This window comes from Nyctereutes procyonoides, unplaced genomic scaffold, assembly GCF_905146905.1.
Source record: "Nyctereutes procyonoides isolate TBG_1078 unplaced genomic scaffold, NYPRO_anot_genome, whole genome shotgun sequence".
NCBI classification, from domain to species: domain Eukaryota; kingdom Metazoa; phylum Chordata; class Mammalia; order Carnivora; family Canidae; genus Nyctereutes; species Nyctereutes procyonoides.
Genome location: NW_026575048.1, coordinates 5,990,116 through 6,013,873, shown reverse-complemented (window position 1 = coordinate 6,013,873; position 23,758 = coordinate 5,990,116). Strand labels below are relative to the sequence as shown.

The following is a 23,758-nucleotide window of genomic DNA, read 5'->3' as shown; positions in this document are numbered from 1 at the left end:
CCACGTCAAGCTCCCTGCTCCAGGGGGAGCCTACTTCTCCCTCTCCCTCTCCTTCTCTCCCTCTTTTTAAATTTATTTTTAATTTTTTTTTAAGATTTTTATTTATTTATGAATGACACAATGAGAGACAGAGGCTGAGGGAGAAGCAGGCTCCCTGCAAGGAGCCTGATGTGGGACTCGATCCCGGATCCAGGGATCACGCTCTGGGCCAAAGGCAGACGCCCAACTACTGAGCCACCCAGGTGTCCCACCCTCTCTCACTCTTACTCTCTCTCTCTCAAATGAATAAAAATCTTTGGGAAAAAAACTGAAGTACCAAATTGTTATTTTAAAAAAGAGCTTTGAAGAATTAATGAATCACTTTTCCCCCCCACGTTCCTCCTATACATATTTTTTACCCTGAAGTATAATAGAAGAAAGATGAGTGGTCTTTTGTGTGGGTGAGGAGGGAGGCCAGGACCCCCTGTATTAAGATGCAGCCCCTGAGAGACAGAGTGAAAGGTTCCTAATCTCCTGGCTGGTAGACGCCCAGGATCTTTAAATTGAGAACTGATAGGGGTGATGTGAAGCCTTTTCCAAACATCTTTTTTTTTTTTTTTTTTTTTTTTTTTTTTTTTAGAGTCCTGGTTTTATTAGCAGTGAGAACAGGCTGAAATCTGCATGTGCTTTTTATGGATAATTGTCTTTCTCAGTTGCTCCCAAGATCTCTCATTACACTGTCAGATATAGTTCTTGATGCAATTAAAAGCTTTTAAGTTTATGCATATTTATTGGCTTACTAGGAGAGGCCACTAATCAGATAATATTTTGAACTAGAATCCAAAGATCTTAAATCTCAGTGTAAACTATAGAAGTGTCTATGTTGAAAGATAAAATAATCTTGCTTAATGCTAACAGCCCAAACCCAATTTTTATTTGGATATTTGAGTCAGCTTTGAGAACAGTCAAGTGACTTCATTATGTTACTGAACAGGTGAGAGAGCAAAAGTTGGATTTTTTTTTTTTTTTTTAAAGCTGAACAGTAGCTGGGTGGTTTGGTTGGTTTCAGTCATCTGTAAACAAAGTGAGAACAGGAAAGAATTGAGTGACTCGTATATCAGTGTCACTATTGTGTCTGGTCTAGTGAATACAGCTAAGCTCCTTTCCATTTTTTTCATGAATAAGGCTTTGTGAAAGAACACACGAAATCCCTCATGACTTTTATTATATTTGTAACTCAGTGAGGTCTCTTTGTTCCGGCTGAGAGAACACCTGGTCAGCAAGGCAGGGTAGATCTCCCAGCAAGCCCAGGCTTCCCAACCACAGTGGGCTTTTCATAAGGAACATAAGATTACCTGCATGTCTCTAGGAAGGAATCAAGAGTATGTTCTGGTCACCAAACACTGGATTCTGTACTCGGGGAGAAGCCTTAAAGTGGGGATCTGTAGAGATGGTTCCTTTACTCTACAGAGGAGGACAACAGCATCCTAAAGTGACTGCGAACAAGATGAGGGACCTCTGAATCTTGTGTGAAGATGGCATGACTGCCTTTTGCTGGTAAAGCAGGTTGTTTTCTAGTGTTTTAAAATTCTTCTGTTAGAGTAGTAAATAGAAAGATGATTTCCCATTGATAAACATAGTTCACTCTTCCTAGAGAGGTCTGGCAATCTCCTCTTGCCATCAAGACTTTAGTTGGTTTAGGTAAGTTTCTTAATTTCTGGGTCTATATTAGAAGTTTAATTTACCTCTCACACATACAACATTTCTATGCTAGCCTCCCAAACCTATCCTAACTGATGGATATTGAGCTATTGAGAAAAAAAAAGAGGTTGACAAATTTTCTTCCCCCACCAAAACAGCTATAAAACTGGAAAAACTTGTTAAAACCATTTTAAGGCTCTGGAAATTGACCAGAAGCAAACAACGTTTTGAGAAGCACTTGTTCATTAAAAGAAACTGCTAAACTTGGTGTAAGAATAGTGGGAATCTGTGGTGGCCTTGCCTGGGAATATCTCGACTCGTTACTCTTTGGCAGAGCAACTGCTGCTCTAGGGCTGGCCATGGAAACAGAAGCTTTCATACCAAAGGCAGCTGACCTGGTTTGGAGTGGAGGGCAGAAAACATGTAGTGGCTAACAGAGGCTGCCTCCAGCTCTGCTCTCCTGCAGAGGTGGGACATGCATTGAATGGGGAGATACTGGACATAAGGAAGCTGTGAAGGGATTTGAGAAGATTTCCATGCAACACTGGCTGCCTGGAGGCTGCATCCATGCCCAGGGGAGGCCCGAGAGGGCCTGGGATAGGGGGAACTACAAGCTGGGACAGACCTGACAAATGCTGGACTGTGAATGAGTTCTCTAAGCCACATGCAGATATACAGGCAGACGGGAAGTGCCTTACTGGCTGAAGGTGTTTGAACACAAGCTCTGACTAAGCCTAGCTGACCACTGAGCTTTGCAGACACGGGATGGCCCCTAGAGTGAGACTAAAAAATAAAACCCAAGTATTTAAAAACTGAGCAGAGACATCAGGTGCTACATACCATGAGTGAGAAAGGTTCAGTGGATTAAGTCCAAGCTAAAAAACAAAAATAGCACAACAATAATGCCCAAGAAATAAAAATAAATAAAAATTAAGTTACTATATCGTTTACTATGTCCAGTTTTAAACAAAAAATTAGGACAAATGGGGAAAAGGCAGTCCACTGAAACTGCCTCTAAATAGATGTTGAATTTACTAAAGACTTCGAAGCAGCGATTATAAATATGTTCAAAGAAATAAAAGATACAATGACCATGAGTCAATAAGCAGGGACTATCACGAAAAGAATTAGAAACTATTCAGAAGAACCAAATGAAAGTTCTAGAGTTGAAAAGTTAATAACTGAAGTAAAAAATGTACTAGATGTGCTACCTGGTGATTTGTGATGGCCAAAGAAAGGATCAGTAAACTTAGAGGTGGATCAATAGATATTAGCCCATCCGTAGAAGATGTAAAACATAGTGAAGAAAAACAAGGAGCTTCAGAGTCCTACCGGACAACATCACACATATCAACATGTGCATAGTCGGTGTTCCCAAAGGAGAGTGGAAAGAGGAAAAGCAGGGGATCCCTGGGTGGCTCAGTAGTCTAGTGCCTGCCTTTGGCCCAGGGCGTGATCCTGGAGTCCTGGGATCGAGTCCTGCATTGGGCTCCCTGTGTGGAGCCTGCTTCTCCCTCTGCCTGTGTCTCTGCCTCTCTCTCTCTCTCTCTTAATAAAAATCTTAAAAAAAAAAAGGAAAAGCATTTGAAGAAATAATGTCCATCAGCTTCCCAAACTTGATGAAAACCTTGGATAAATAAAAATCTTAAAAAAAAAAAGAGGAAAAGCATTTGAAGAAATAATGTCCATCAGCTTCCCAAACTTGATGAAAAACATTAATCTGCATACCCAAGAAGCTCAGAAAACCCCAAGTAGGCTAAACAAACAGATCTTCACTAAGATACCGTGTAATCACACTGTTAAAAGACTGAGAATGAGGACACCTGGAAAGCAGCAGGCGGACCAGTCCAGTTCTTACTGGAAACATCGGAGGCTGAAAGGAAGTAGAATGACAATGCTCTCAATGCTGAAAGAAAAATTCTCAACCCTGAGTTCTATAGCCAGCAAGATTATCCTTCAAAAATGAAGGTGAAATAAAGACATTCCCAATACACAAAGACCTGTCTTACAAGAAATTCTAAAGGACGTTGTCTGAGTTGAAAGGTAATATGAGAGGCAGTAACTGGAATCCACAGGAAGCAGTGAAGAGCCCCAGAAATGGTAAATACGGGTGGTGAATATAAAAGATGCCATACATATACATTTTCCTAATTTATCTAAAGGGCTACATGAAGCAATAATTACAACACTGTGTTATTAGGATTATAGCATATATAGATGCCACATATGTAATAATAGTCGTATGGAGGACAAGGGAGGAAATGGAGCTACACTGGAGCAGACTTGCTGTATTTTATCAGAGTTAAGTCACCATTAATCTGAAAGAGAGTCTGCTAAGATGCATACTGTGAGATCCCTAGAGTGATCACTGAGAAAATAACTAAAAAATGTATAGTGAAAAAAATCAACATAGGAATTAAAGCAGTATGCTACTAAACCTTTAAAAAAAAACACACACACAAAATGAGGCAGTAAAGGAGGAACAGAAAAGACCTGAGACAAATAACAAAATGGCAGATATAAATCTAACCACATCAGTAATTACAGTAAATGTAACTCAAAAGGCAGACAGGATTAAAAAAAATAACACCTAATCATATGCTATCTGCAAGACACATTCTTTAGAAGACACAAAGAGCCTGAAAGTAAGAATAGATAAGATGTATCTTGCAAACAGTAACCAAACAAGTGCTAGAGTGGCTACAAAAGACTGCAGAAATAAAGCTGCAGGGATACAAGAGGAGTAGACAAAATCAATTATATTTCTATATATTCCAGATAGTCCGAAAATGAAAGTACAAAAGCAATTAATTCCATTCATAGTAGTATCAAAAGGAATCAAATACTCCAGAATAAATCTAACAAAAGATCTGCAACTGCACTTAAAAACATCTCTGAGAGAAATTAAAAGGGATTAAACGGGGCTGCCTGTCTGGCTCTGTTGGAAAGCGTGCAACTCTTGATCTTGGGGTTGTGAGTTCAGGCCCCACGTTGGGTGTGGAGCTTACTTTAAAAAATTATTAAGTGGAGAGGTATTTCATATTCATGGGTTGGGTTGGAAGGCTAATATTGTTAAGATGGCAGTACTCCCCAAACTGATCTATAAATTTAATGCAATCTCTCACAAAAATTTCATAAAGCATTTTAAATAGAAATTGACAGGCCAATCATAAAATTTATGCGAAATTACAAAGGATCTTGAATAACAAAATAATTTCTTAAAAAAGAACAACAAAGTTGGTTGTACACTATGGTAGAGTGATAAAGGTGCTGTGATAATGGTGTAGGGATGGGCACCTATATCACTGAAACAAAATCGAGAGTCTAGAAACAAACCCTTTATGTATGGTCAGTTGATTTTCAGCAAAAGTGCCTTGGTCATTAGGTTGGGAAAGGATCTTTCAATAGATGGTGCTGGGACAGCCGAATATGTGAAGAACTGAATGTAGACCGTCCCTCACCCCATCCATAAAAAGTTACTCAGAATGTGTCAGAGACCTAAACGTGACACCTTAAACTATAAAATGTGAAAATATAGGAGCTCTTTATGACTTTGGGTTAGGCAAAGTCTTCTTATATGTGACACTCAAAGAATGGCCCCCACAAAAAATTGACTGATTGTACTTCCTCAGAATGAAAACCTTTTTCTCTTCAAAAGACACTTTTAAAACAATAACAAGGCAAGCAGCTGGGAGAGGATATTTGCAAACCATAGACGTGCTTCAGGACTTCATCCAGAATATGTAAAGAACTTTTACAGCTCAATGCAAAGAGAAGCCAATTGAGGCTATAGTCAACAAGTCCTCAGATACCCGAGCACCTGCTTTGTGCCATAGTCTGTTCTAGATGAAGACCGGTGCCACGCCTGCCGTCCTGGAGGTACCGTAAAGGGGGGGAGGCAGACCGCAGGCGGGTCAGCAACACAGGAGCTATTTCAGAGAGAGATGAAGGAAATAACTTGGGTGTCTTTGGAGAGAGCTGATGCCACGAGCCAGCAGATCACAGACCCAGAGTGGGAGCCCTGGGACAGGAGGGAGCCCCCCGGCCCTGCGGAGTGTCGGGTGTAGTCAGAGACCGGAAAGAGGCCCAGTCTTTGGGGGGCCTGGTGAGCAAGGTCGCTGGTGCTAGAAGATGAAGGCAGAGAGGCAGGCTGGGCCGGTTGCAGCTGTAAGTACGGTGGGAACCCCCGGGCACCTTGGGCAGGGACGTACTTTGTCAGGCTCCGGCTCCCAGTGCTGCGTGGATGGGATGGTTGCCGGGAGCGTGGAGCGGGAGCGTCGGTCACAGGGACCAGGGAGCCAGGCCAGACTGATGGTAGCATGGGACCAGGAGGGGGCCGTGGAGAGCGGCGGACGGGTAGGCGGAGATGATAGAGGCAGTACGAAGGGTTGGGTGGAGGGTTGGCTATGGGGCACGAAGCGAAGGCGGAGTGGGCCTCTGGAGGCCCGAGCTGTTGGGGGGTTGGGGGCGGGTAGGGCGTGCACACGAGGTGCTGGCTCTGCTGAACGGACTCTGGTGGCTGTGCCGGGTGCCCGGCAGACGAGCCTGGTCATCGGGTAAAGGCTTTTGAGCCTTAGATGAAATCTTCCAGGGGGAAAATTGCTAAAAATAAGAGAAGGCTGAGGCTTTGTGCAAGCAACTTTTCTCAAGTCACAGCCAGTAAGAGGCCAAGCCAGTGTTCCAGTTGAGGTCATTCTTTTTATTTTTATTTTTATTTTTTTGAGATTTTGAGATTTTATTTATTTATTTGAGAGAGCATGAGAGAGGGAGGAGGGGGAGAGGGAGAAGCAGACTCCGGGCTAAGCAGGGAGTCTGATGGGGGACTCGATCCCAGGTTCTCAGGATCATGATCTGAGCTGAATGCAGACTCTTCACCAACTTAGCCACCCAGGTGCCCCCAACCTGGGTCTTTTCTTTACTCCAGAATCAACTTCCGTGTTTTCTTGAGACCCCTTAATTTAAAAACTTGACCTTTCCTCTCACTTTCTATAGGCAGCATGTTATAAAAAGTTGGAGTTCTTTTTAGTTTTCCTTGGAAATCCTTAGCACTTTCTTTCACATTCTCTTAGCCAGGGATTACTTTTCTCCAGCTGTTTAACTGTTCTTGTGATTTCCAGACGTCTTTTTTCTTATAATCCATCATACACATCGATTAGGCTTTATTATTCTCCAAGTAACTATTTCATTCTATTACTTCTTTGCTCAAAAACCTTTGAATGCCTGCAGGAGAATACCCAAAATACTCATATTCAAGAAATTCATGCCCTTCAGAATATTTTGAACCTTGTTTTACCAACTAAACTTATTCCCTGTTGTTTTTCCCAGTTTTTGCTGGATAGATGTCATTCTGGCCATGGCATGATGATATACTGACCCTTGGCTCTGCACATTCACCTTAGCTGGGAAGCGCCATCTTCTGTGTCTCTCTTGTTCTGGGTTTGGGGCCTACATCAACATTGTCATCCTGGGGGGAGCCTTCCATTCCATCCACACGATTAGTTTGGTGATCTTTTCACACTAATTCTGTAGTACCCACATTCATCTTCTGAGTACCATCCCCTCACATGCACATGTCCCAGACAACAGAACTGAAGAGAATGTCTTCTTTGTCATGCTCAGTGCTAGGCACTCAGAGTCAGATGTCTGAGGTCCTCGGAGGAGCTCAGCGTCATGAAGGACGTGGAGCTGAGAAACCAGTTTTTACAAAGTGTGGTAAAGCTCTTCAAAATGGAGCACCATGGATATATTGAGATGGGAGCGACTGGCATCTAGAGCTAATGCTCCAAAACCCAGCATTGTTACTCATGATTGGCTATCAGACATTGTGACAGCATCCCTGACTTGATGGTAGGTTCTTGAACTGGAGAAGTTGTATCTTTCTGTTCTTTCTATTCCGCCATAAAAGGCAAGTGTATTGAGTCAAAATGACGTCTTTAACAACCGACTCTAGGAAAGGATGAGACATGTGACCTTAAAATGTGAAGAATGGCCATTGTGTATCTTTAAGAGGGTATGTTTATAAATGTGGTAATAGTGGAAGGAGCTTTCAAATTTGGTTCTTAGAGAGACCACGTGGCTAGTTGGTTTATCACCTATTGGTTTTCTGAGGCTAAATTAAACGTTCATTGTAATACCGCAGCAGAAACAGTATATCTTAGTATGTGTTACTGCACACAGAGTAAAAAAAAAAAATAAAAAAATAAGAACAGTATCACATTTATTAAAATTCCATTAAATTTATAACTAGAGATCCTAGATTATTAGAGTAAAATTCAAGAAATTATCGAAAAGATTTTAGAAACTCAACGTTTTGTTAGTGGTTTTAAAATGAAATTTTGGGGCGGCCCCGGTGGCTCAGTGGTTTAGCGCTGCCTTTGGCCCAGGGCGTGATCCTGGAGACCCGGGATCGGGTCCCTCGTTGGGCTCCCTGCGTGGAGCCTGCTTCTCTCTCTGCCTTTGTCTCTGCCTCTCTCTCTCTCTGTGTGTGTCTCTCATGAATAAATAAATAAAATCTTTAAAAATAAATAAAATGAACTTTTGAGTCATATGTAGCAGATTAAACACACATTTATTTACCTGAAACTCCACTGAAATGGTAGTAAACTACCAGAGGTATTGAGATGAAGGTGTCAGAAGAGCTGAAGCCAGAAGCACTTGCAGAGGATGGTGCTGTGGAGGGGCCTGGCTGTCCTGCCGTCCAGGGATCAGTCAGGGAGAGTGGGTGGGTGTGCGGGCCTGGACACAGCTCGGTCGTGATGACTTTGAAACTCTGTGCAGATATGAATTTGATATCAGTAGGGACGAAAGAAGAGGTGAGCTCCCTTTGTGATGTTGACTTGAGAATAATAGCATGCAATGGCTATGGCACTTTCAGATGGCATCACATAGAAAAATAATTCTTTGGGTCTCCTTCCACATCAAAACTGCTGTGAGTGAAAATGGACAAACTTGGTTAATCATAAATTTTTAAAATAGGAAACATTAATCATTTTTAAGCAGTGATCTTTCCACTGCTACTGAACACTTTCAGTCTGTATTGCTCATTAGTGCCATCTTTAGAGTTAAATCTAATGCCCCCCACCAGTATTTTTCAGTTCTCGGCTTCTGTGGTTTTTTTTTTTTTTTAATTTCCTTTTTTTTTAAGGTTTTATTTATTCATGAGAGACGCACACAGAGAGAGAGAAGCAGAGACACAGGCAGAGAGATAAACAGGCACCATTCAGGGAGCCCGATGTGGGACTCGATCCCGTGACTCCAGGATTATGCCCTGGGCCGAAGGCAGATGCTCAACCGCTGAGCCACCCAGGCATCCCTTGGCTTCTGTTTATTGCTGTTTAGATAAACAATAAAAAGGCTAGCTAGTTTGGGTGAATTGTAGTTATTTAATTTGAAGTGATCCATTCTGGAAGTGGAAGTGTGTAATTGTGGATAGAAATTTGGGGATAGATTTTGAGAGAAGTGGATTTGATAGGCTTTGGAGAATTATTTACTTACAGGTGTTTGTTTCGAGTGAGTGAAGTCTCTTTTCAAAATTATGAGATAACATATGGGCTTCAGGATCGTGTGCCAGCAAGTAGAGGTAAGGTTTGGAGATACCAAAACTCGATCCTTGACTTAAAGGCTTTTGTGACCCACTAGCAGTTTTAACCTGAGTTTACTGCTGTCAGCTTCATGTTTTCACCCCACAGTGCCAAGGAGACAGAGGGAGAGGAATCAAATAGAGGAACCAGTGGTTTAGCAACAATTATACAAGAACAAAATTATTTTTAAAATGAAATGGAGCCCTATCTCCCCAAATTAATTAACACGAAAATAGCACCAATTGAAAATTATGACCAACTTTAGACAACACTGATGGTAACTAACTTGTCCTTCCCCCGAATTGCTGGAATTTCCATGATCTGCCTGTGCACACATGTGATGGGTGCTTGGAGTGTTGCCAGGCTTCTCTGAGCTCAGTAATGTCCTAATGTTATCAGTCTTCAAGAATTCTAATTCCCTGATTGTAATTAAAAATCTTTGTAAATGTGTATCATTCATTCAGTAGAACCAAAGATGAGTTTTGTTTTTTAAATTAGATCCCGGGTTAACAAACATTCTTGAAGAAACTTGGATTTGTTCTGGGTATGCTGGGTAGCTGCTGGGGAGTGTTGAGCACTCTGGATGCTGTGTTTATAACAGACCAAGGAGGGATTGGGGGAGGGAAGAGGAGGCAGGATGCTGTTAGAGCAGGCCCAGACCTGCTCCCAGTGGGAATTACTCAGTCCAATGATATTTTGTAGATAGATTTGGGTGTGGATATGAGTCATAATGATATGCAGTATGAAGATGGATTTGGAGATCTGGAATGTGGGGATGGGAGTCCCAAAAATACATCAAAAAGGACTAGTTTTTGGGGCAAAGCCACTGCATGAGAGATGATACCGTTTAGTAGGATGGAAAAAACTAGGGCAAAGGTGATTTTGGTGGGATTAGGATTTCTAGTTTCAGATGTTTACTTACTAGGCTACACCTAGTGATGTTAAGTAGCTTGTTGGTTGTTTGAGTTTGGAGATTAGGAGGGATATCTAGGCTGGAGATTGAGAACCTGGGAACTGTTAGTATACCATGGGTACGTAAAATCATGGGGCAGGGTGACATCCTCCAGGAAATCCGTGTAACTGGAGAAGAAAACCAAACCTTGGGGCAGCCTGGGTTTGGTGGCTCAGCGGTTTAGTGCCACCTTTAGTCCAGGGTGTGATCCTGGGGACCCAGGATCGAGTCCCACGTCAGGCTCCCTGCATGGAGCCTGCTTCTCCCTCTGCCTGTGTCTGTGCTCTCTCTCTCTCTCTGTCTCTTTGTCTCTCATGAATAAATAAATAAAATCTTAAAAAAAAAAACAACCTGAGGCCCCAGGATGAGAAGGAATATGCAAGGAAGAGTGTATAAAATGTGTTTGTTTCCAAAATAAGTTGTAATCAACATTAGGTATAATTCACCAAAAACAAAACCACCAGTTCAGTTCCAGTATAGTCATTGGACAAATGCATAAACCGTGTAACCACCACCCAAATCAAGATAGAGAACATTTTTACTCATCCCCAGAAGTTTCTTCCTTTCCATGTGTCATCAGTCCGGCTCCGGCTCCTGCAGCCAGTGATCTGCTTTGTGTCACTAAAGTTAGTTTTGCTGGTTTTAGAGTTTTGTATAAATGGAACTCTACAGTATGTAATCTATTGTGTCTGGCCCCCCTCTCTTTTAACGCAGCTTAATGTTTTAAAATTCATCCATGTCATTGTGTTTATCAACAGATTGTTCCTTTTATTGCTGAGTGGCTTTCCATTGCATAGAATATATGGACCATAACTTATGTATCTTTTCATCTGTGTATTTTTTTTAATTTTTATTTTATTTATGATAGTCACACAGATAGAGAGAGGGGCAGAGACACAGGCAGAGGGAGAAGCAGGCTCCACGCACCGGGAGCCTGACGTGGGATTCGATCCTGGGTCTCCAGGATCGCGCCCTGGGCCAAAGGCAGGCGCCAAACCGCTGCGCCACCCAGGGATCCCTTCATCTGTGTATTAATGGACATTTGGGTTGTTTCAAAATGGAGGCTATTATGAATAAAACTTCTAAAACATTTTCGTACAAGTCTCTGATGAATATATGTTTTTGTCTCTCCTGGATGTGTTTAGCAGGAGAAGAATTTTTGGGACCTAGGGTAAACGTATAAGAAACGGCCAAACTTTTCCAAAGTGGTTATATGAATTTTCATTCCCACTGGTGAAGTATGAGGGTACCTGTTGCTTTACATTCTAAAAAACACTTGGTCTTATCATTCTTTTCTATTTTATTATTTTAGTCATTCTAATGAGTGTTTAGTGGTATCTCACTATGATTTTAACTTAGATTTCTCATGATTAATGTTAGTTATCAGGCATATTTTTCTTGTGCTAATTGAACAGTTAGTTGGACACCTTCTTTTGGTACATGTCTGTTCAAATCTTCTGACTCAAAACTTTATTATTATAATTCCTTCTTTTTATATTTGGATATGTCTGTGGTCAATTTTATGAATTATGAGTATTTCCTCATCTGTGACTTGCCTTTTCATTTTCCTAGTGGGGATTTTTTTTTCCTAGTGGGGATTTTTAAAATTAAGTTTTAATTTTAATTCCAGTGTGGTTGACGTACAGTGTTATTATAGGACTTTGAGGTGTACAATATAGTGATTCAACACTTCTGTACATTGCTCAGTGCTCATCATGATAAGTGTACCTTAGTGGTGATTTTTGAGAAACAGAACTTTGAAATTTTGATGAAGTCAGTTTAACAATTTCTTATAGTTTAGAGCTTTTTGTGTCTTTTCTAAGAAATCTTCATCTGCCCTAAGATTACAAACATTTTATTTTAGAAGTTTTATAGTTTAGGCTTAGATGACTTGATCCATTCTGAGCTATTTTTTGTGTAGGTTATGAGTTAAAGGTTAAAATTAACTTTATTTTCTATACATATATCAATTTGTCTCAGCATTGTTCATTGCAGATACCATCTTTTCTGTATTAGCTCTCTGCTCATCTGTATGTGTGGCTTGGCTTCTGGACTCTATTCTGCTTATTGATCCATGTGAGTAACCTTTCAGAGGCTGTACGCAGTAGAATACTGACTTGACTTTCTCCTTATTTTGCCTTCCCCTCTGTGTATATTCTCCAAGACCCTATATGCTTTTATGCTTTTTTGTTTTATAGTGTTCCATGTATTTTTAAAGTTGTTTCAAATATTACATAGAAATACAAAGACTACAGACTAGCCAATAGTATGTGTTTGAAAGAGCAAAGTTTCGAAGTTTCAAAACTAAGTATAAATACCTGATTTCAAGACCTAAGTATAAACAAACAGAGTCTGGGAAAATATAGACAGAGGGAGAGGCAAAATAAGAAAGCAGTAAGTTAGAATACAGACGTGCAGGCCTTTTCTAAAGCTGAGTGACAACCAAGGTCATCTGGGCTCATGCACCTTGGAAAGCAAACAGTTTAATTTGATTTAAGCACAGTAAAACAATTATTCATTCATTCATTCAATTTTGTATTTACTGCCATTAGGATCTTGAATCTTTGGGTGATGTTACCTGTTTTCCTTATTTGGGAAGAATTCTTTTTCATTTTCCCTCAGCATTTCTGGTTCATTAATCCCATAATCCCTGAGCTCTCTGTTTTTTCCAGAACAGTCTCTACTCTGTAGCTGTCTCTAAATGAATAAATATTTTAGATGTGATTTCTCTCTTTGAAATGAAGCAGTAATTCAACATTTATATTTCAACAAATAAGAGAATGTTCTGTTCTAGAACTCTTCAAATGCTGTTGCTTTAATTTTGTTATGAGTAATAATTATATCATGGCGCTTTTGGCTGCAAAGAGCAGAAATCCCAGCTCGTGATGGCATAGTGGTGTGAACAGTATAGAAAGATTTACCTCTCAAAGCAAGAAGTCATGAGGCAAGGCAGCTCATTTTGGTTAATTCAGCAACTTGGTCTTAATGAGGGCATAAAAAAGCTCTACTTTTTGTTCTACTTTATTTTGCCATCCTAGTGTATTGACTTTGTCCATAGGCTAGCTTCTTTTTTAAGCTAACAGTGGCTGCCGTACTTACAGGCATGACAATAGCAAGGGTCATACTTCAAGAAGGAGAAAATATAGACAGAGGAACAGAAGCTCTGTGTCAAGTTTCATTGTCCATTAAGCTAACAGTGGCTGCCGTACTTACAGGCATGACAATAGCAAGGGTCATACTTCAAGAAGGAGAAAATATAGACAGAGCTTTCCAGAAGCTCTGTGTCAAGTTTCATTGTCCAGACCTCAGCCTCATGCCTCCCCATAAACCAGTCAGTGGCAATGAGGACAAAATCATAGTTGAGTTAGAGTCGTCAGGATCCCTGTGTGTCTACCTTTTGTAAGTGACTCTTGTATTGTCACAGGTAGGAATCATTAAAGGGATGGGGCCATTATTTACATCTAGGTCAGTTCTGCCTGGAGTTGATTTGCATGTATATTTTTCTGTGTGAAGGCAGGCATTCAGTGAATCTCATACCGTGAGCATAGCTCTTATGATAATACCACACACATACACATTGGCTCGTATGTCTGCTTTCCTCTGCTGATGTGTGTGTGAAAAGTCAGAGGCTTGCCCCATCACTTTGCCCTGCGATCGAATGCAGAAGAAAATAACAGAAGTTTAATGTGCTTTGCCATCAGTTCGAAATGCATTTTGGTTGCAGATAATAGGGGAAAAAATCTGCCACCTGCAAATTCATTCTGGCTTAGGTTGTTCAGAGCCAGTGTAGCAGCTCATTGTGTCATTAAAGAAGCAGGATTCTTCTCTTGTTCTTTTGTGCTATCTTAGCCTGTTTGCCACCTCACGGATGCAAGATGGTTGCTACAACAACCATTACATCTGTTTTCTGGGCAGAAAGAATTCAAAAGTGAAAAGCCACACCAGCTGTCTATCCCCTTTTTTGTTTTCAGGAAAACTATCTAGCACTATACATTAGAAATACATTGTGAGCCACAGATGTAATTCTGAATTTTCCAATACTTGCAGTTTAAAAAGGAAAAAAAAGAATATATTTTATTCAATATGCCCAAAATATTATCATTTCAAGATATAGTCAGTGTAAAAATTATTAATGATATATCTTAAATTCTTTGTGAAGTCTTCAAAAAGCAGAGTGTGTTTTACAGCTATGGCACATCTCAATTTAGACTAGTCACATTTCAAGTGCTCCCTAATGACATGTGGCTAGTCGGTGGTACCCTGGGAAATGTTGGCAACTAAACGGGCTTTCTGGGGAAGCATGATGCATACATATACATGTGTAACTTTATCATAAATTTTACTAATATAGTGGATATATAGTACATAATTTAAAAATAATAATAAAATAGACAATACTCTTCATTGTAAATTCCACAGAGCCAGTTGATTCTTACAGAAAGCTTTCGTTGATTTTTGCCAAACTCTTACAGCTCACCTGGGGTTGTACTTCAACCATGATTTGACAAAATCTCAGATTACAAATAAATGTGTGGTAACCGTTCAGTTCAGTAAAGAAGTTGCTTATATCATTGACAAACAAATGGAGTTCTATTATGAATGTTGGTTTGTTGGTTGATATTTCTGTTTATGTTAATGAGTAAGATGAAAATCAGACAAGGAAGACGTATGTTGGAACTTCACCCATCTGTTTATGTGTGAGCAGCTTCTTTGCTGCCTCAGTAAGAGGTTTTACAGAATGGAAGACTATTTCCTCTTTCTTTCTTGTTCACAGTACAGTGGCTCTAGATAGTCATGACACCCTTTTAAAAGTTTAACGTGCATTACTAGCATTTTCTTCTTTACCCCCCCCCCATTGTTTTGTTCATCATTTTAATTCTCATTCAGGTTAATAAACTACCCCATAAATATTTTAGGCCTTGAGGATCATTACAGTTGCTATTGCAACCATTCAGCTCTGCTGTTGTAAGGCAAAAGCAGCCACAGACACACATAAACAAATGAGGTTGGATGTGGCCAAATAAAATGATACTTAGAAACCCAGGCAGGGAGTGAAGTTTGGTCTACAGCCTTTAGTGTGTTGATCCTTAGTTTAAATGATCAGGGAGGCTTATAGTGATTTCTGGTTTTTATAGTGTAAATGATTCTACCACAGTAGCTTTGGAGTGATTGACTTGAAGTCCCTGAGTGGGGGTTGGGAAGAAATGCTCAGGAGCTCACCATTATAGGGTATTTCCATCGTGCAGATGCAGGATATGTGAATAGCATCAAGAACACAGAAAACAGATGATAAGAAGGAACTGAGAAGTGGTGAGTTTTGAATATTTAATGCGTTTGTAATACTATTTATTTAGCTTTATGTTCACATTTAATTTTTAATAATGGCTGTGTTTAACAACCAGTTTACAAAAATTCTTAAACCAACAGCTTTCATGAGCTGGTATGACCCAGACCTAGAACACTCTTGCCAGCGGAGACCATATTGGACAGCACAGATCTAAATCTTTTCCGGGAACCTCCGCAGACTTCCGCATCCATCTCCCAGGCAAGATCCGTGTGTCATGCCACCTCTAGTTGCAAGAGCACCTGGGCATTGAGTATTTATTAGACTTTTTGCCTCTGTGATAGAGGAAGGCAGGGGACAATGGAGACAGAAATGTACATGGAATGAGTCAGCCTAGAGTGTCTACTACAGTTTATCTAGAACTTTTTCCATAATGTATCAGTATATGTTTATATAAACACAAATGTGTGTAGATAGATAGATACATCTGTGTAAGGGTTTTTAGTACCTAAGGTGGGATGATTCTTTAGTTCACTTTTTCTGCTTAATTGATTTTGTATGTACTTATAGATGTCTCCTTATTCACTATTATTGAATTCTATAGTGGGGCTTTCTATTTATTATTTCCATTTATTTTACTTAATATCATATTGGAGATGGTTGGTTTTCTGTTTATCATTAAAATACAGTGCTTTAGTGAGTATGTATAAATCCTTGTAAATATATGTAAGTATTTTTGTTTTTTTAGGAGAGTCCAGAAAGCGAAATTGGCAGAGTCTGTACAAATCCTGATGTATACTGCAAAAATCACTCACCAAAATAAGGGCTGGTTAAAATTTCATCCCCACCAACTGCATTTGAGAATGCGTGTTTTCCCTACCCAAACTGGATATTGCCTATTTTTAAACTTTTGATACTGGACAAATATTATCATTTTATTTATTTATGTATTTATGTATGTATATATGTATGTATAGCACTTGATGAGGCAGAGGGGGAGAGAGAAAATCCCAAGCAGATTCCATCCCCAGCATGGAGCCCAACACAGGGTTCAGTCTCATGACCCTGAGATCATGACCTGAGCTGAAACCATGAGTCAGATGCTTAACCGACGAAGCCACCCAGGAGCCTCTAATGTGCTCTTCTGGATTATAATTATTAAGATTTCCTGATTTTTCCTTATCTTGAATCTCATTTCATTTTCTTAAGTTTATGTTTTATTAGTAATCTCTACACCCAAGGTGGGGCTCAAACCCATGACCCCGAGGTCAAGAGTCATCCTCTTCTCCAGCTGAGCCATTTATTTTTCTAAATGGACTGACTTTATAATTTTTTTAACTCTATTATTTACTCATTCACATTCTCACCCATTTTCACTTGATTTCTTAATCCTTTTTTTGTTGATTTGTAGGATTTTTAAATTAAAGATAGTAACCTACTATACATAGTAAACAATTTCTGTTGCTTATTTAATGTTCTGTTATCTCTCCTATAGAAATTACCAGTGTTTATATAGTAAATATTGGTCAGATGTCATCTTCATGGCATTTTTGATTTTTGTCATGCTTAGGAAGATTTTTCCATGCCAAGATTTTGAGGATATTCCTTTGTATTTTATTTTGGTACTTTTTATTGTCCTATTTTTAACATTAAGATCTGTTCATAATCTGGATTTTTGTATGTGTATGTGTAGTGCAAACCAGGAAACTGTTTTTATTTCTGAAACAAGAGCTAAGTTTTTGATCTCATTTACCTCATTCATCCTTCTCCCACTAATTTCATATGCCAGCTTTAAAATAAACAAAAACTTCCAGTTGGATGAGTCTTTTTTTTATAACTTTCTTCTCTCTGTTTGGTTAATCTTTTGATCTGTTTATGAAACAATACTACATTATAAATCACTCTGATGTGTTCTTTTATCTGCTGGGGTTGGGCAAGTTCTCCTCATCAAATGTTTGTTTAGTTTTCCAGAAGACCTTGAAAGTCAGCTGGTCAAGTTCCACCAAAAAGTATTGTTAGGATTTTTGATAGAGGTTCCAATATTAAATTTAGGGATTAAATTGAGAAGAGTGGACTTTATGTTATTTGAATTTTCAAAATAAGTCTTATACTAACACATACACTGCTTCTTTCCCACTTCAGAAACTGTCGTATGCTTTCCCTCACAAATTAGTAGTGTCTCAGGGCTGACAAAATATTGAGTATTTTGACAGATTTTTTTTAATATATATTCATTAAGAAAGGATCCTTTTCTCTTAGTTTGCTGAGAGTTCTAATTCTTACATGGTAATATTAAATTTTATTAAATGGCATTCTCTGTATTAATTATAACTTTTTCCCTTTGACTCATCACTGTGATGATAGATATTACTAGTCCTTTTATAGTGAATCATGCCTGCATTTCTCAAATAAGCCCTACCTGATTGAGGTATTTTATTTTAAATTACTATAAGTTGTAGCTTGCTAAACTTTTACTAAGGAATTACTTCAATTATCTTCTGCAGCATGACAAACCACCCAAAGTCAGTGGCTTAACAACAGTTTATTACTGTTTTTCTTGGTTTTGTATGTTGGCCAGACTTAGCTAGAGAATCTTTGCTCGAGGACTTATGTGGGTGCTATTACATGTTGACTGGAACTGTGATCATTTGAAAGCCTGACCTCTTGGCATCCAAGATGGTTCCCTTCTGGCAGTCAGTGTTGACTGTTGGTTGGGAGATCACCTGGGATTGTTGACTGGGAATGTTAACTCTCGATGCACATGTGATAGCTGGGCTCACAGTATGCTAAGGACAAGCATTTCAAGAATGAAATGGAGGAAGCTGCAAGACTTCTCATGACTGGGCCTTGACGTTTCAAGAAGTCATTTTCATTGTATTCTGTTAGTAAACTAAATTATTAAGTCCAGCTCAGATTCAAGGGGAAGAGGATTATATTCCGTCTCTTGCTGTTCAGAGCTACACATGCACGGGTTGTTGCTTGGGGCAGCAATCTTTGGAGACAGTCCTTTGGCCCCCAAAATTTACATCCATCTTGCATGTTCTCACTTCCTCTCAAGACCCCAGAGTGTCACCTCGTCACCTCCTTATGGCATCAAATTTGACACCTCCCTCTGGTCATCTAAATCAGGTCTACTATGGATGAGGCTTCAGTGTGGTTCTTCAAATATAGCTCTTCTCCATGTGAGGACCAGTGCGCTAATGGGGCAAGTTTTGTACCCCTCCACCCAGTAATGAATATACAATGGTGAATAGTGGTAGGATAATTATGGCAGATCCTTCGTTAAAAAGGGAGAGGAATGCAAGGTGCTTAACAGTCTCTGGTACATAGCAATTATGAAGTCCATCGGGACACCCGTTACCTGTTCCTTGAGTAGTGGCCCCATCTCATCCCTGTGAGTTGGTCTCTGTGGCTCTTTGTCCACACCCTGAGCTGTCCTTCCTTTGATATAAGAAATAGCCAGATTTTGCAGTTGAACAGCTTTCTTAGTCCTCTACATACCAGTGGATAATTGGGGACAGAAAGATCTCTTCATCTGAACTTTCTCCCTTCCCCTCCAGTCTTGTACAACTCTCTTAAAAACGGGTGTGGGCGTCCTTTGTCTCTATAAATCTCCTGCATTAGACAGACAGAAGCCACTCCCATAGACCTCTCCTAATCTCCTTTTACTGTGGCCTGAAAGTGCTGTGGGATAGCATCCTTCAGGTTCTTGAAAACGTTCTCGTCTAGCAGAGAGTCTAAGAGACATAACGTTAAGATTCTTGGAAGCTGTTGTTTTTTTTCTGAGAGGTTCTCTGAAGATGTGCCCTTACATCTTCCTGAGGTATCATTAAAGAGTCCTCTTGACTTCATCTTTACTGTGATTATTGTAAGAATGTTTTGTGACTGGAAAGACTGTCCTGAGCCCTTTCTCTTTTGTTTTTTTCTAAATTTTGCTAAAAACCTCAATAGTTCTCCTTTTTAGCTCATTTCTCTATATCCATACCTTGTCGTATGCATCTGAAAGGAACCAGTGAGTACCAGTGTTACCCAAGTTCCATAGCTTCCAGTGACAGTTTCCTTACTGCCCTTCAGATCCTCACTAGCAATCTCCTTAAGGCCTTTACACGTCCCACCTGCACCCAGTCCTAAAGCCAGGGCTATGTGTTCCAGATTTTTTATCATGGTAGTGCCTCATTTTCACTTACCAATTTCGGTTCTGATCCTATCACTCCACTAAACTATGGGGGCCTAAAACAAATAGGTATGTTATTTTACTAATGATTTTGTGGGACAGAAATTCAGGAAAGGTTCGACTGGATAGATCATCTCTTTTTGATATGGCATCAGCTGCTTCACCCACGTATCTTACTATCTGGTGTCTGTCTCTCCTAGATGGTGTTTCGTCCTCCAGAGCCTCTGCATGTGGTGGTTTCAGGATAGTCACACTTCTTTTCAGGGTCTCAGGAGAGTCACAACTTCCACAAAGCGAGAAGTAGAAATCACCAGGCTAATTATGGGCCATGCCTGGAACTAGCAAAGTGTTATTTCTGCCATAATCTGCTGGTCAGAGGAGCTGAAAGGCCAACCCAGACTCTAAGTGGATAGAGAAATAGACTCTTATTCATAACGGGGTGGGGGGAGCAGAAGGTCAGGTCAGGTTGTCGAAGAGCATATGAAATGGGAGATGTTATGATCATTTTTAGGAAACACCATCAGCCACATGATTTTTAGAAATTATTTTGATTTGTCACTCCTGTGTGTGTGAGTATGTATGTGTGCTATTTTGTCAAATATGGTTATCAAGAGTATATATGTTTTGTAAAAATTTGAATTAGGAAGCTATCTCCCTCTGCCCCCTCCCAGGACTAATTCAAGTAGATTAAAATTAACCTATGTGTTTAAAGTTTAAAAGATTTCTTTTTTAATTTTTAATTAATTTATTTGAGAGAGAGAGAGAGAGAGAATGTTGGCATGTAAGTTGGGAAGGGCAGGGAGAGGGAGAGAGAGAATCTTTAAGCATACTCCCCCGCTGAGTGGGAGCCTGATGCAGGGCTCGATCCCAGGACCCTGAGATCATGACCTGAGCCGAAATCAGGAGTCCGATGCTCAACCGGCTGAGCCACCTAGGTGCCCCAAGTTTAAAAGATTTCTTTCATGAAACTGCCTAAATTGCCTATACCAGGAAACTTAAAATTTTAACAGTGTTTAAAAAGTCCTTCCCCAATTTGAGAACATTTGAATATTTATCCACATTTCCTATGTGTTCTGGTTTTTCTGTTGTACAGTAATTCTTTAGTTTCTCTAGAATTATATTGACTATTTAGATAATAATCCCTCCCTGCTCATTTGCATCGCAGCCTTTATCATGTTCTAGAATTTCTGTTATTTTCATATTGATACATAAATTCTTTTCCATACTATGTGTTTAATTATTGTAGCTCTGTCCCAAGCACCTTGAGAATGTGGAAGTAAATGTTCACTAAATGTTCATACCTATAAAATGTGAGTAAATGCCATCTGATCCACACTAAGGATGTATGATTTTAGACTGTTGAGAGAAAGTTTTTAAAATCCTATTAAGAATTTGTTTAATGTAGAATTTAGCCAAAAATCTTTGGGCTAAATTGTGTTTTCTAAAAAGGAAGAGAAATAAATAGAAGAAATACCAATACTCACAGTTTTATACTTGTGAACATGACTTTCAAATATATAGTTTGATTCCTGGAGGTCTTTCAGAAGGAAAAAATTAATAAAAGCAGTAATTAGATGCATTTACCATTGAAGATGGTACAAACTTTACAAAAGTAGACTTAAGTAGATACTAGTTAAGAGTTGTTACAGTTTATTAAAGAAAGCTATTTGTGGAATAGATCTAGAAATATTTAAGTTTTGAACCATTTAAATTTTGAATCATATGGTTAATAAATTGCTTTGAAATGTATTATTTAACAAAATAAATCTTTTATTTTCACTAATCTAGTTTGTTTTTGTTTTCCAGATATTGTTTTGTGTTTGCTTTGGGATACCTCACAGTGTGCCAAATTACTAGAGTCTATATCTTTGATTATGGACAATATTCTGCTGATTTTTCAGGGTAAGATGAACACTTTGACTCAGTAGCCTGTTTTATCTATTCTAACATATTGGTGAGAAGACAACATACAGTTGCATTAAGTAGTTCAAATGAAAAGTGATTGACAAACATTTTGGTTGGAAATTCCTTTATGAATTTAGATATTTTCTTTTTTTAAAAAATTATTTAAGAGAGAGCATGTGCACATGCACCACGCAGGTGAGCGTTAAGTTGGGGGAGGGGCAGAGGGATAGAGAGAGAAAGAGAGAGAGAAAATCTCCAGCAGAACTCTGAAATCATGACTTAAGCCGAAATCAAGAATTGGATGCTTAACTGATGGAGCCAACCCAGGTGCCCCAAATTTAGACATTTTCTTATGAAGTGGTCTTTTATGGTTCTGTGTAAGTCACAAAAATAACCTGTCTTTTTAAGTTGACTTATATACACTTTCCAATATGTAGCAATTAAATTTGTTGTATGGGATTCTGATACTGGAAGCATTCTCTAACTTTATGGAAATTTCTGCCATCAGTTTTAACTATTGAAAGCCAGCCCCCTGGAGTTTGTGTCTTTGACTCTGTTTCTTTCTTCTCCTGAGAGTCTTCTGTACAGTCATTTACCAGCTTCTGTATACGATCTGATCACTTTTTCTTGCTACTTTTTTTTTTAAGATTTTATTTATTTATTCATGAGAGACACACAGAGAGAGAGAGAGAGAGAGAGGCAGAGACACAGGCAGAGGGAGAAGCAGGCTCCATGCAGGGACCCTGATGTGGGACTCAATCCTGGGTCTCCAGGATCATGCCCTGGGCCGAAGGCAGATGCTCAACTGCTGAGCCACCCTGGCACCCCTTCTTCTTGCTTCTTAACACCCCTGAGACTTTTTTTTTGGACCAGAGGTCCTTGGCCTAGCTTTGTCTTCTGAATATCCTAGAGAAGACACTTGAGCATGTATTTTACTTGTGTGCATTTCACTTTTATGGAATGTTCTACATTCTTATGTCTAGTATTCAACTGAGTCATGGAAATAACTTCTGCCTTTTTAAAGTTCTTTCAAAGGGAAGGTAGTCCCTCCATGGTACTCTATGTCCTGTAACAAAACTGATTAAATGCTCCAAGATAAATGTAGTCCAAGTCCCTAAGAGCTAACGTGCGCACCATCTTTATAAAGGGACCTCGGCTAAGGATGAACAAAGTGGAAAAAATAAAGTATATCATGGCACGTATGGAAAAAAAAGTTACTCAACATTAGAAATGGACCAAAGTTGTATAAGCTTAGAGAAAAATTACTGCTATGGAACAAGAGAATTTTAGAAGATGAAATTTCTTTTTTCCTTAATGGGATTCAAGTAGGTTTTACTTTTAAAAACTGATTTATTATTATTAAAGATTGTATTTATTTATTTGAGAGAGAGAGAGAGAGTGCAAGCAGGGCAAGCAGCAGGCAGAGGGAGAGGGAGAAGCAGACTCTGCATTGAGCAGAGAACCCCATGTGGGACTTGATCCCAGGACCCCGGGATCATGACCTGAGCCAGAAGCAGATGCTTCACTGACTATGCCACCCAGGAGCCCTTAAAAACTGATTTAAAAAATAGACTTAAACGAAAGGAGGCTGCATACAAAAGAACAAACACAACCCAGCCGAAATGAACTGATTAATACACTAAAAAAACTCCTTAAATTAGTGATATATTGGGTAGAATAGAGAAATGTACCTGGAATTCAGAAAAGGAGACTAGATGCTGGCAATCTGGCTTATAAATAATAGATATTCTTGCAGAAAAAGAGCTAATGGACAGAATCAGTGAATATATTGGGCCATTAAAAATCTTTGGAATTTGAAGATGTAAGCCAGGTCACAGGTTGTCATTAGGGTATAATGAAAGTAGGAACAAGTTGTGAATGTTTACAACAGTTAAGGCCACTTAGTTTAATCTTCCTGGGTGCAGTTACCCTACTGGTCTTGTTCATTGGGGGGTATCCTTAGTGCTTAGCACGTAGTGGTGTTAAATAGACACTGAAACAATAATAATACTACTTAGTAAAGAAGAAGGTAGAAAATACACCAAGAAGAATGAGGGGAAATAACAATCACAGTGCAGAAAAACCTGAGCCATGTGGGTGAAGCTGTGCTATCTAAGAGATAAATTCATAGCTTTAGTGCTTGCATTATAATGAATTTAGAAATGAATTAAGCATTTAGTATG

At 39.4% G+C, this 23,758-nt stretch overlaps 1 protein-coding gene across 2 annotated transcripts in view; it reads left to right on the top strand.

Moving 5' to 3' along the window:
* MBOAT2 (membrane bound O-acyltransferase domain containing 2) overlaps positions 1-23,758 on the top strand; it is a 122,793-nt gene that overhangs the window by 65,694 nt on the left and 33,341 nt on the right. For both annotated transcript variants that reach the window (XM_055327458.1, XM_055327457.1), the window contains one exon: positions 21,477-21,572. Coding sequence is in view for 1 of the 2 variants with exons in the window: in XM_055327457.1 (XP_055183432.1) it covers positions 21,477-21,572 (96 nt within the window). In the remaining variant the exon portion in view is untranslated. The remainder of the gene's footprint in view (positions 1-21,476; positions 21,573-23,758) is intronic.